Genomic DNA, 12,129 nt, shown 5'->3' on the forward strand with positions numbered 1-12,129 from the left:
CAGATTTCAGACCTCTAGATTTGGCGAGGGATTGGCGCTAGCACGTATTAGGCACAGAGGCACGAGTTGATAGACTCTCTCGTCAGTGAATGATGTTTATATTTGTGTCAGGAGTGAGACTTTAAGAAAGTTGCTTTGGTTTATGTTCTCAAGCTGTTCAGAGAATAAGATCAAATCCGAGTCTCCGTAAATCTACCTGGGTAATCCTGACGCCGCAACATGACCTCTGAACACCCATAAACTCCTTTCCATGCATCCTAACTTCTTACTGGAAAACAAATACAACACCAGACCTGTCCACAGACACCATCATTCCATAAGGCGATTCTAGTAAAGCAATATCAAGAATCGAATCCAAATGCGACTTCAGCAACTGTTGCTGCTGAAGAGAGATCACTGTCGATCTCGGCGGTCTCCCACTCGACGCTTTGCTCGTAGTTGACACACGTGAGCTAGCTCCTGCATTTGGAGCCGTTGGATTTGGCCGTGGGATACGTTCCGTATTGAGGGTCAATGAAGCAGTTGGGTGCGCGGTAGTGAAAGTTGGTTTCGGCTCTTCTGTATCAAGTCCACTAACGACCATGGAGTTCTCTACTCGCGTTACGTCCCAGAATCGAATCTTCTTGTCCGATCCTCCAGTAATTATAAATCCATATTTTGATTCGCGGCTGTCGTCGTGATTGTCTGTGCCTGCAATCATGGCTCGGATCCCTCGATCGGAATTGCTAGATCCACTGGGCTCCAAGGCGGTTGCAAAGCGCCCCAACATCCCTTCGGGCCGGTCTTCATCAACTGGCCATGGATCGTAACCTTTCGGGCCATCGCGATTACCCCCTGTACGGTAGACCTCTCTGCATTGTGTTTTCTCAATATCCCATATTGTGACCTCCCCCTGACCACTACCTCCTGCAACGCAAACCCATCGGCCCCGCCCTTTGGTTGGGTGCAGACACATCCTATAAATGGTTGTGGCTCCAGGTACTCCCCAAGCCTTCAGACGAACTCTGAAGCGCAGGTCCCAAAGGTCCAGAACGCCGTGAGAAGTACCGAGCAACAGCCAATGACGCTTTCGATCTACAACGAAGCAGGTGGGTGTGCCATGATGAACCGGGTTGTCTAAAGTGTAAAGAACATCCATCGTCCGCAAATCAATCGCGTGTATCTTAGATCGATTTGTCGCGACCAGTAGGGTGGAACTGGTTTCGATCTTGAAGTGATCCGACCAGACAGCCATTTCACCTTTAGGGAGTTGGTATTCACGCAACATTCGTAGCTTTCCATATCTCACGGCCCCGCTACTGTGAGAACACTCGACTCTAACCACGTTGATGCTTCCATCGCTAGCACAGCTGATGAAGGAGTGAGTGTGCTCTACAAAACATAACGCCGTAATTCTTGGATCGCTTCCCTGTTTGTGTGTTGCTCTTGAACGATGAGTGATATTCCGCTCAAGTCTCCCGGTGTCCCAAACCTTGACGCAGCCATCATCGCCACCTGTGAGGAAGAAGAGATGATCAGGGGCAATTGCAATGTGGTGCACAGGCCCTGTGTGTTCTGCAAAGGTAGCGACCAGAATGCCTTCCGGCTTCCAGGGTCTGTCAGGCGCTTGGCTCGTACTCTTGTTGATGGTCTTTCGTCGACTGGAAGGTGCAATCATAGGCCCAAACTCAGCGATGTCGTTAGGATAGTTGTCAATGTACATCGCATCTAGCATTTTTAGTATGCTTGGATCATTTCCGGTGTATGTATGAGCCCCTCTAAATCGAATTCGATCCTCGGCAGCAGTATTCTGCTCCTTTGCTAACGATAATGCAGACGGTTTGCCCGTATTTTGCGTGAATGGACCTTCAACTTTGCCAAACGCGTTCGTGGAAGTAGTACCAGTTTCAGGGAAAGACTTTGCTGTATCTTTGCGGCTCATCAGATTCATTGCACTGATCTTATGGTGGATACCATGGTGAACTTCTCGAGAATTGACGCTTGATCCTGTGTCAGCTCCTTCATCATCGCTACCTCTGCCTCTTCCATTCAGTTGAGCGGAGGATCGGCGACGAGGTTCTGGATCTGTTCCTGGAGATTCTATATCTTTCGGGGACGGTGAGAGTGCGGGAGATGGTGATACGGGGGATTTTCCATCACGCTCATTTGAGGCGGATGCTAAAGTTCCGCCTTCAGTAGTCAACCTCGTTTTGTGGTTGTTAAAAGCAGAGCGACGCCTCCTCGCAATCGAGTCATCGATTGACATAGAGGCGTCGAGCAGTGCATCTGCGATGGTATGTGGTACTTTATCGCTTCCATCAGAACCACTGTTGATGCGGCGGAGGGGTTCATCCATGATTTGCTGATCATCGAACATGACTGTCTGCGGAGTGATCCCAATACTGCGCAAATTGACGACATTGTTCAGATATGACGGATGAGGTGTGGCTTCCCGTGCCTTCGACAGGGCTAGCCGCCAGATATACTCTCTCAAACAGAGTAACTTGAAGTCATCTTCTGCCGTAAGTCCCATGTTTCGGAGTTTTGATAGCCATTGCTCATCTTCTTCATTTTTAGGTACTTTCTGGAGCGCGTGATGTCCGAGATCCTTGCCAGAGATAGTTGGTATGATCAGGTTATTGGAATCAAATGAGAACGTTCGAAGTTGGTGCACCGGTTTCCAAAATATCCCTCTGTCGACCTTGGTAGCCCATGTTACGGAAAGATCAAGAATGGCACGGGATAGAGGCTTCTTCAAGTTGTCCAACAGCGCTACTTCCGAAAAGTCTTTGATGGGCATTTTAAGGTACGGTCTAATCAGTGGCAGGACGATACATTGATTGTCGGCAATTGATAAGAAAAGAGTCGCAGAGGAGAGGAACATGGCTGCGGCCTCGCGGATCCAGATGTTGGGATGCATGGTAAACCTTCCGACAACATCGACAAGCTCCCACGTCTTTGCTCGTTGAAAGAGACCTAGCTGTGCCATACTGGCGAGAGAGTAGAGAACACTCTTCACCACAAAATCCTCGGGATCGGTCAGTGCTTGGACCATTAAGGGCAAAATAAACTCTTCTAGGCTTGTGCCACCCAAGAATGTAGCAACCCCTACAATGGTCTCGAAGAAGGCGCACTTGAGCATCCAGTTCCGATCATTGAGATAGGTATTTAAGTGGCTCAGGATGATATCGTTTGAGTCCGCGGTTCCAAAGAACATACAAAGTTCCGGCACGGAGCCAAGGAAAGCCCTTCGGACGGAGGAGTCGCCATCTGTGATCAACGCTTTGGTATGACTTGCAAAGGTCTCAATGAGCTCCGCGCGGGAATTGTCGAACAGTCCCTGAAATGCTGCATCAGCGCCGCCGCCGTCTTCAGTCTCTGGGTCCGCCGTGGGCAAGGAGCCGTCTGCCCTTAACGTGGCCACCATATCCAAGAACCGCGAGGCTGAAGTCGCAAGACTCCCTAAACAAGCTGCATAGGTTGCCCGAACAAACGATGCAGGCTCAGATGGTGCCCCTGGGAGAAATGCTTGCATGCGAGGCAAGATATATTCTGGGAAAACGTGGGCATTCACAGGTGATACGACTGTGACGAGTGCCATAAGCTGAGTCAAAGTACGGATCGCGGCAACTTTCACAATATCGGCTTTGTCGTTCAGCAGAGCGACCAAGTAGGGTAAAACTCGGTCCAGTTTTGCTTCATCGGTCAGTCGTTCAGAAAAGGCCAAAAGAACATCACAGGCTCTTATCTTCGCTGTGGCTCTTGCAGTATTCCGAATAGATGACACGACCAAGGCCAGGAAAATAAGCGTCCCATCATCGGTCGGCCTCCTGCCAATAGTAGAAGCTTGATGTTCGTTATTCGGGATGTTTAGATGAACTGGGAAGAGTTCTAGACCGGACGCTGTAGATGTAGATTTCGCAATGACTCTCTTCTCATTCTCGTATCCTAAGAAATAAGAGATTTTGTCAAAGTCATAATATATGCGGTCGATTCGCTCATCCGCCTCTCCGAGGTTGGCTGAGGCTCCTGAGATAGGGGTTCGACCAGAAGATGGATCGGTAATGAGACCCATGTATTGGTGCAGAAAGCTGTAAAAGTAGTCTGGGAAGACCTTTTTCCTCCAAAAATCGAGATACTCCTCTGCTGAGTATCTAGATTCGGGATCAACTTGTATCATGTGTGCAACCATCTCTCGGACATCGCTGTCCACTATTCGGCTAAGGTGTGTCGCCACAGGATCGTACTCCCCTCTCCGGTATTTATAAAGCTGGCTCAGGTTGAATATAGGTGCCTCCAGAAATAGTTCAGCAATCACACACCCAGCACTGAAGACGTCCATAGCCCAAGTAATCTGTGCCTTTGGATCTGGAGTCTCACCGGCAGCCAGAAATCGCTCTGGTGCAAGGTAGCAGGTTCTTCGTCCAGCAGTGTCGAAGAAGTAGGAGAAATCGGCAGGATTATCCTCTGGTAAAGTGGTGGGTTTGAACGAGGAAGAGAAGTCCGACAGGTATAACCAGTTCCACGAGGTGACTAGTGTATTCTCAGTCTTAATATCGCCATGGAAGATTTCCCGAGCATGACAATCTCGGATGCCGCATAACAGCTGGAAAGCAAGCCATTTCTTTTCAATATCTTCCAGAAAAGGTCGCGTGCTCATACGATCGTAGAGTGAGCTGTAGAGGTATTGCCGAACAAGGAATCCGCTCGTCTCAGTCTCGATGATTCGCTGGTAGGCAAGAGCATTAGGTACATCTGCTAAGGCTTTTCTTTCCTCTGATAAAACAACGTTAGCTTATGCTTCTCGAATCTAATGATCAGGACTCACGAATTATCTTCCGCTTGTATTTCTCCAAACGCATGGGATATGGCTTCACAATGACTTTGACAAGGACCACACCATCCTGATGCCTAGCCCGGATACTTTTCATAAACCGCGCAGTTCCCATGGACTTCTCATACACCAAGTCCGCGAGCTCTGGGACATCGATGCCGGCAGAGCCCGCGGAGAGCGTTGTGAGGGAGAAGCCTTGTCCCATGCTTGTAAAGCACCAGATGTCATCTAGGCAACGTCATGGATGGAGAGGATCGGGGCAGCTTAGGACAGAGTGTTATGTCCTCAAGCTGCAGAGTCGGTGGGGGAGCTGTGTCGCTTTGGTGCAAGAGAAGACAAAATGTTTCTCAGAGATGGTAAAAGTTCAAGGGATCGAGCTTGATGCTTCGCAGGTGCACGAGGTTCCGCGTCGTACGGCAGCCCAGGAAGACCCGATGCGTCAAAGCCTTGCGTGCCTTGCCACAAGGCTGATAAATTTGTTAAGCACCTGCTTTACCTACGCAACTCAACTATCGAGCGCCAAAGAATCAAAAACAAGTAATAATTTCTGGCACAAGATAACAAGTTGTTGGAAGTGCCGCAGTAGTCTTTCTTTTCATTTTGGATTCTAAAAGCTTTAGTGGCGACAACCTAAACAGGAACAGTCATGCAGTTTGAGGTCCTCATATAGACAAACTCCATCTATGCCCTTCCCTTTCTTCTGAGCTCTTCTTCTTCCTCCGCCTGAATCTCAGCATCGATTTCCGCGCCCCTGCTGGGTTTGTTGCCATGCATTTTTGCCGGCAAGGTAGGGTCCTTCTTCAATGCCTTCGTCTCTTCACTTTCTTCATCTGATTCATTCTCGCGCTGTCGCTGTTAGCAATGTTCTTCAAAGAATAGTACACATATCCGCTGAATCTCAAGCATATGTTCGCACCTTCTCTTCGCGAGCTAGTTTGTTTGCGATCGATCTCTGGTCCTCTGGTAGATTAACATTAGTACTGTTCTTGGAGAAGAGTGACTCTCGGCTGCTCACTGGAGTCGTTTGCCTTATGGCTGTTTTCCTTTCCCTCATGGAATCGGTTATCCTTTTTCTCCTGCTCGATCTCGGACCGGGGAACATTCTTTTGGTCTCCGTCCTCGTAGACTTGAGAGTTCCCGACGTTAGAGCTCATTATGATAACGGCTGAAAGTAGCTATATGCAAAGTTTATTGGAGAATTTGAAAAGAGAAAGAATCTAGAGGTTGCACTGTTCTAGTCGATTCTTTTGAAGAAGTTTCCTAACTTCCCTGGTGCGTGACAGCTTGCCACTAGTTAGTGCAGTTGATGACCACAAGATACTACGTCATGCTCAAACGCCCTTTCACCTCGAATCGAGCGAGCGCACAGGACGTTTCTGAGTAATCTTTTCAAGTAATCGCCAACCTTATTTCAATCAGGAGAAACAGGACACGGAAAATTGTCTTGAGAACGCGTGGATTTTGAAGATCTGGGAGAGGCAGGTGGATGCCAAATGCAGCAACGACATCGAAACATCGATGCCCAGGAGAGAATCACCGAAGCTAATTTGTTTGGAATAACAAAAATAGGTCCAATACGGAGAATGCCCCATTGTTCAGCGTTCGTCCAATCGAATACGGTAAGTTCAATGGTGGTTAGAGCTGTTGATCAAGTGTTCCCCAGCTTTTGGGTGATCCAGAAAATAAGACAGACCACCCACGCTTCACTTCTGATCTGACAAGTGTCAGAACTCACTTGAGCGGTCAAGAACTGTTCCTCCACTGGAAATACCCGTTCTTTTCATCTGAATTTCATCTCTTCTCCGTGATTTGGTCACTTTTTGTTTTGTTTTGACGTCCTTATCAGATATCACTTTGAGACATCTGCAGATCATTTGAAAACTTCGTCAAGTTTGTCTGAGGCGTTTCACGTTTCTTTTTCTCCACATTCTGTTTTGAGCTGTGGTAGTGCGTAATTTCGGATCGTTTCTTTTACTGTAAATTCCTTTGCAAAGAAGAACAAGGGGATCGTTTTTCAAACTTTCTCCTATTCAAAGTTCGTAGGGCATTTAAAGGGGCGATCAAACCAAATATTACCGGGAGAAATAGAGACCAGGGCCAAGTCCCCTGTGCACGTGGCGACGTGGGAGTGCCGGGTCCGCATCCTGCCATCCCGTTAACATCCCACTCATTTCCGAACTATCCTGGTCTGCCAGGAACGAGGGACCACACCGACGAATCCTAACATAAAAACGACATTTCCATCTGCACTCGAGTTCGAGCACATGGTCAGCATCAATATCTTGCTACGTAAATACAACTCCCGGCTTTCACGTAACTCAATAATTGGAGCGGAGCAATGATAATTCTGTCTCCGGTCGAATCGGCCTGGCCTCTTCGAAACGACACGCCAGACAGAATCGATCGCAGAATCGGTCAGCCCTTTGCGATCTCCACCCCGGAGCCGGGGTACACTCATGCATCAGTAATGCATAAGGACGCATCACGGCCAAATTATGTTCTTAAATAAGGACCGCGTAGAACAGAACTCTAGTTCTTAAACGCCATGCCAAATCTGCCGTACAGAGGCTGAGGTAAGAAAGGCATTGAAAATAACCTCAACGCATGAAAATGTGGAGACAGTGAGCGGGTGTTTCTTGAGGCTTTGGAGACAAAATGCTCGCAAGGGAAAGTGGGCAGGGCTCGTTTCTTTTGTCATCAAAGCCACGCAAACATTGGACGAACTGGATATCGCGCCTCCCTTCCTCCCGTGCCGTCTCACTGCGGCTCAGATCAGTGATATCGAAAGCCTCAATTGCAGATTCAGCTTTCGAGGCCGATTTCGGGATCCTCGATCTTGAATCTCCTGTGTTGTGTCCAGAGAGAGATACGGCGGGATGGTCGTCATTCGCATCCTGACTTGACAAAGTTTGGTACTCGGGACGGATAGAGACAAGCATAATCCAAACTTAGACATATGCTAGTGTATTTGTTATGCAGATGCGCGAGAACAGGTTCATCAATCAATCAAATCACGGTTTCAATCTCACGGTGCCCTGAGAAGCAACGCCGCACCGATTGGCCCATTGACGCGGCAGATGCTCTCCACATCCACTTTTACTGCATTTATTGGCCGTGGATATCTTTGGATGTTGTTTGGGGGGTCCGGGGTCGCTTGTGCACCAATTTCAGAGCTCATTTCCCGGCACAGATCCTATCCTGGACCGAGCATCATGTTCTCACGAAGCGACGAAACCGAAGCTGGCAATCAGCGGCCCTCCCCGTGAAACCAATCGAAGGATCAGAAACGCTCCGAGGATGGGCAAGGCAATCTGGGAGTCGGGTCTGAGAGTGAGGACGGGAGCCACGCAAAATGAATCTGGCACTCGCCGGCAAGCAGACCGATGCAGAGAGAGCCAGTCTCCGTCTCAGATGCTTGACTGACTGCTGTGTCCGGTGCGGTGTGGTGCGCAGCAAGCAGGTCCACTGCAGGTGCCGCTGTGCTCTGCAGAGGGCCCGACGTTTCTCTGATGTATCCGCGATGTTGTGCTTCACAGACCGCGGAGTGGTGGGTATTGAGTGCGTGCGTGCGTGCGTGCGCGCTTCTTGTCCAAAGGTCAGGGTCTGGTCCACGGCCTCGCTGCCGGCCGCAAACAGGACCAGCGCGTGGCATCACAACACCCAGCAGACCTACATCATATGTGAAAGGAAGTCGACTACTTCTGGCAGGCGCAAAGTGTCATGCTTCTTGAAATTGGGCTGAGGAGTCCGTCCAGACTCCAGCCAGGCATCTTCCCTCCTCGCGTCCACCTCTGATGTGGTTCTTCCCGGTCTGCTGCCCGTACAAAATACAATTTAATACAAAGCACGCGTAGCGAGAAAAGCGTGCGCCGAAACCTCGACCTCGACCCCCCCCCTCCCCCTCCCCTGTCTGGCTAGCGCACCGGCCGCAGAGCACTCAACTGCGCTCTCGTCCCAGTGCCCACTGCCCACAGTCCCACTGCGCTGCTGCACTCTGCACTCTGCGCTGCTGCACCTGCTGCACCTGCACCTGCACCTACAGGCTCTTTCCTCTTTGGTCAGACTCAGACCAGCCACTTCGCCCCGGCCCTGTCGATGCTTGCTCGCTGGCTCGCTCTGCTTTCTTTCCTTTCCCAACTGCCACCACACTCCTTCACAAAGTCATTCGTTTGGATCTTCACTTCGTCCGCCCCAGAGTTCCACGGCTCATCGTGACTCGGGCATTTTTGGTTAGTCGCGTGGTGCCCGTATCGTTGTTTGCGCCAGTCCAGGCCCCGAGGTGGAGGAGATCAACAGCGCCGAAGCTTTACGAGGCACGCTGGATGAGTGAGGAACACCGCAAAACGAAACATGAGGGAGGAGAATCTGGAAAAGGGCCACGACAGCACCATCTATCCGTCGTCACCACACAATGCGAGCCCCAGGGAAGTAACCACATCGTCGCCACCGCCTCGCCATCCGACAATGGCACAGAGCTCAAGCTCGAGCTGTAGCTCGTCGAGGGGCGCCAGGGGAGATTGCTCGACCAAACGAAAACAACAGTCGACGGCCTTCAACACCAAGACCGCGCTCCTCTCCGTCCTGGCAGCCGCACCGGGGGCAATGGCACAGAATTGCATCTCGCTGTCGGGCTCGACGCAGTGTTCTGCCTTCAATACTTCATCTATCTCGACCGACAGCACGCTGGTCGGATTTTTGTAGGGCCCCTGCACTTCACGAAATTGGCCCCGCTGGTTGCTAACATCTTCGTCCACGCAGCCCATTCTTACAGTACGTCTCGAGTACTGCCACTTTTGACGAGCAATTGGCATCGTACGTCTCCACGAGTTACGTGCAAGAAAAGTAAGTGCCACCTCTTGTCACTGTCCTCCTAATAAACAACTCTAACACCAATATGTAGATACCAGACGCTTCTCGGCTGCGGAAACATTAATCTTACGAACACCACCAACCTTTACGCACGCTTCACGACGACAGTAATATGTAATGCAATAATACAGAATTCCCGCACACTATGTGGCTTATCAGCAGCAAACTCGCCGCCAGTGTGTGCCGATACTTGCGTATGTTTCTACGAAGCAATTCCCATATCTCGATTGTATTAATGTTGACATCTTTTAGGCACAACAAGCCTCGAGCGAGTCAATTATCATCGCTGATTCTGCCCTTTGCTCCACCCCAGGTAGTAATGCCGGTTCGCAAATCAGAGCCGACTTCACCAATTGCGCGTTACCGGCCAACTCGTTATCCGGTACCTGCATCGAAGGAGCCGCAAACGAACCGGACAATTGTGGGTTCGGCAACAGCACCATTGGCCTGTGCCAATACTGTGGTTCAGGGGGACAGAACAGTACAGACACGTGCTGTTACAACTCACAGGCAAATCAAAGATGTGTCGGTGTAGTATTGCCGACGATTACTGCTTTCATGACTTTTTCGACGGCTTCCCCGACTGCCACATCAACATCATCGGCTTCCGCATCCGGCACTAACACGCCCGCAAGTTCAAAGAAAGGGTTATCGGGAGGTGCAATTGCTGGCATCGCCGTGGGCTCAGTCGCCGGGGCAGCACTTCTTATAGGATTGCTTTTCCTCGTGATATTGTGTTTACGTCGCAGACGTGGAAGTCAGAATGGAAGCGTCTTCAATCAACCATCCCCAGCAAGGCGAGGTCAAGCGGGGATGGCGTATAATCCAGTAGGGACTAATACCACCCAAGAGGGCTACGAAGTTCTTCCTGGAGGACGTATTGCGCGCATGTCAGCACTGGAGGGACATTCTGGAGATTCGCCTCCACGTGGTGAAATGGCTGGGAATGCAGCTGGGGGTGCTGCTGCTGGCGCTGCGGCCGGATATGCTGCTGGAAGGAGGAGAAATCATGAGCAATCATCATCTGATGAATATAGTCCGGTGTCCAATCCCGCCGGAGGAGTACTGCGTCCTCCACCAACGGGCCGGCGCAACGGGTCACTATCAAGTAACTCCGTTCTTGGTGGTGAAGATCCCCAGTCTCCGCATTCTGGCAGTGGTGGCGACATGTCATCTCCACAAGGGGTAGCGAGCCAACAATCCGAACAGCTGCCGTTCTTCAAGGATTATTATTCTCAGGACGAGATACATCCTGGCGACAAGGTTGCAACCCTGTGGGCTTACCAACCACGAGCCAGTGATGAGTTTGCCCTAGAACGAGGAGATATGCTGAAGGTTGTCGGTATCTGGGATGATGGTTGGGCGACTGGAGTGATGATTGACGAGCGAGCCGATGAGTGGGATGCAAAGAGGAATGCTCAGCGCGACAGTGGTGTGTCTAACACATCAGGCAGGAGGGATGAATCTCCAGCCGTGAGTGGTGAGATCAAAGCATTCCCACTGGTCTGCGTCTGTCTTCCGGACCACTGGCGAAAAACGATAGAGGGTGACGGGTCGACGGAGACGGGATCCAGCGCCCCGCATGGTACGGCTCCATGACCTACTGGCCTTAATGCCTAATCGACCTCCATTTTCTACGGCTTCACGACGGAGTTACTTCTTTTTTGGTGTCGGCGTTCCGGCTCAGTGATATTTGTATTGTCTCTGAGCACACTTTTGCCCCATATATAAAGCCTCGAGTGCAATTCTGCATACCTTCCTACAAACTCAACAAACCTCGACATATCGACAAGTCACAACCTTTCTTTTCCCTCGCCTTCACGCCTGTTCCGTTCTAGACCTACTCTCTGCATTGTATTGCATGGCATCGCATCGCATACACCCACCCACACATTGCTGGATATTGCATTGTACCTCCGGCTTATCAGCCGTCCGAGGCCTTCAACCCACCAGCGCTCTAATAATATCACGACAGCGTACACTGTGTGTTTTGTTTTTGATTGCCCAGAGAGGTGACGCTGTTAACCACTGGAATACCTATTTTCCTTTCTATATACCCAAATTCTTGTATGGAGTAGTGAGTTGTCTTGGATTGGAGAAGCAAGAAGACAGAAAGGTGTTGGGTTGTGGTTTTGTGTGGTGTATTTTTGGAGGACGGAAGAGTTGAACGTCGTTATGATGAAGACTCTGTTTATAGGGGCTTTTTGAAGGGTGGGTGTCGCTGGTGTAAGAGGGCACGAAGTAGGATAATCGGTGGCTGGCGAGGAGTAGAACTGCTTGAGAGCAGAGTTTATAAATAGGAGATGCTGTGGAATGCAATATCAAAACAACAGGCTCCACTTTCGTTGGTGCACATTGGTGACCGAGCATCAATAGCAAGCTGGACGCTCGGATGAAAGTTTCTTCCACTTGAGTTATCGTCTAGACTTCGGATGAAAGTGAATAGA

The 12,129-nt window shown here is 50.2% G+C and overlaps 3 protein-coding genes across 3 annotated transcripts; 1 reads left to right on the forward strand and 2 right to left on the reverse strand.

Moving 5' to 3' along the window:
• Positions 1–80: 80 nt before the first annotated feature.
• Positions 81–5,162, reverse strand: K444DRAFT_557643 (ARM repeat-containing protein). Its single transcript, XM_024876794.1, has 2 exons — positions 4,808–5,162; positions 81–4,755 (listed from the first exon to the last, which is right to left on the reverse strand). Exons 1-2 carry the CDS (start codon positions 5,016–5,018, stop codon positions 266–268), a joined length of 4,701 nt encoding a protein of 1,566 aa, XP_024739429.1. The 5' UTR covers positions 5,019–5,162; the 3' UTR covers positions 81–265.
• Positions 5,163–5,389: 227 nt separating this feature from the next.
• K444DRAFT_557645 (uncharacterized protein) lies at positions 5,390–5,967 on the reverse strand (the record flags this gene model as incomplete). Its single annotated transcript, XM_024876795.1, has 3 exons — positions 5,390–5,659; positions 5,730–5,773; positions 5,829–5,967. 3 exons carry the CDS (start codon positions 5,965–5,967, stop codon positions 5,495–5,497), a joined length of 348 nt encoding a protein of 115 aa, XP_024739430.1. The 3' UTR covers positions 5,390–5,494.
• Positions 5,968–9,277: 3,310 nt separating this feature from the next.
• K444DRAFT_523766 (uncharacterized protein) lies at positions 9,278–11,281 on the forward strand (the record flags this gene model as incomplete). The annotated part of the gene is made up of 4 exons (XM_024874312.1): positions 9,278–9,510; positions 9,572–9,655; positions 9,714–9,876; positions 9,935–11,281. 4 exons carry the CDS (start codon positions 9,278–9,280, stop codon positions 11,279–11,281), a joined length of 1,827 nt encoding a protein of 608 aa, XP_024739431.1.
• Between the last annotated feature and the right edge of the window lie 848 nt (positions 11,282–12,129).

Source organism: Hyaloscypha bicolor (assembly GCF_002865645.1).
Source record: "Hyaloscypha bicolor E unplaced genomic scaffold K444scaffold_53, whole genome shotgun sequence".
NCBI lineage: Eukaryota > Fungi > Ascomycota > Leotiomycetes > Helotiales > Hyaloscyphaceae > Hyaloscypha > Hyaloscypha bicolor.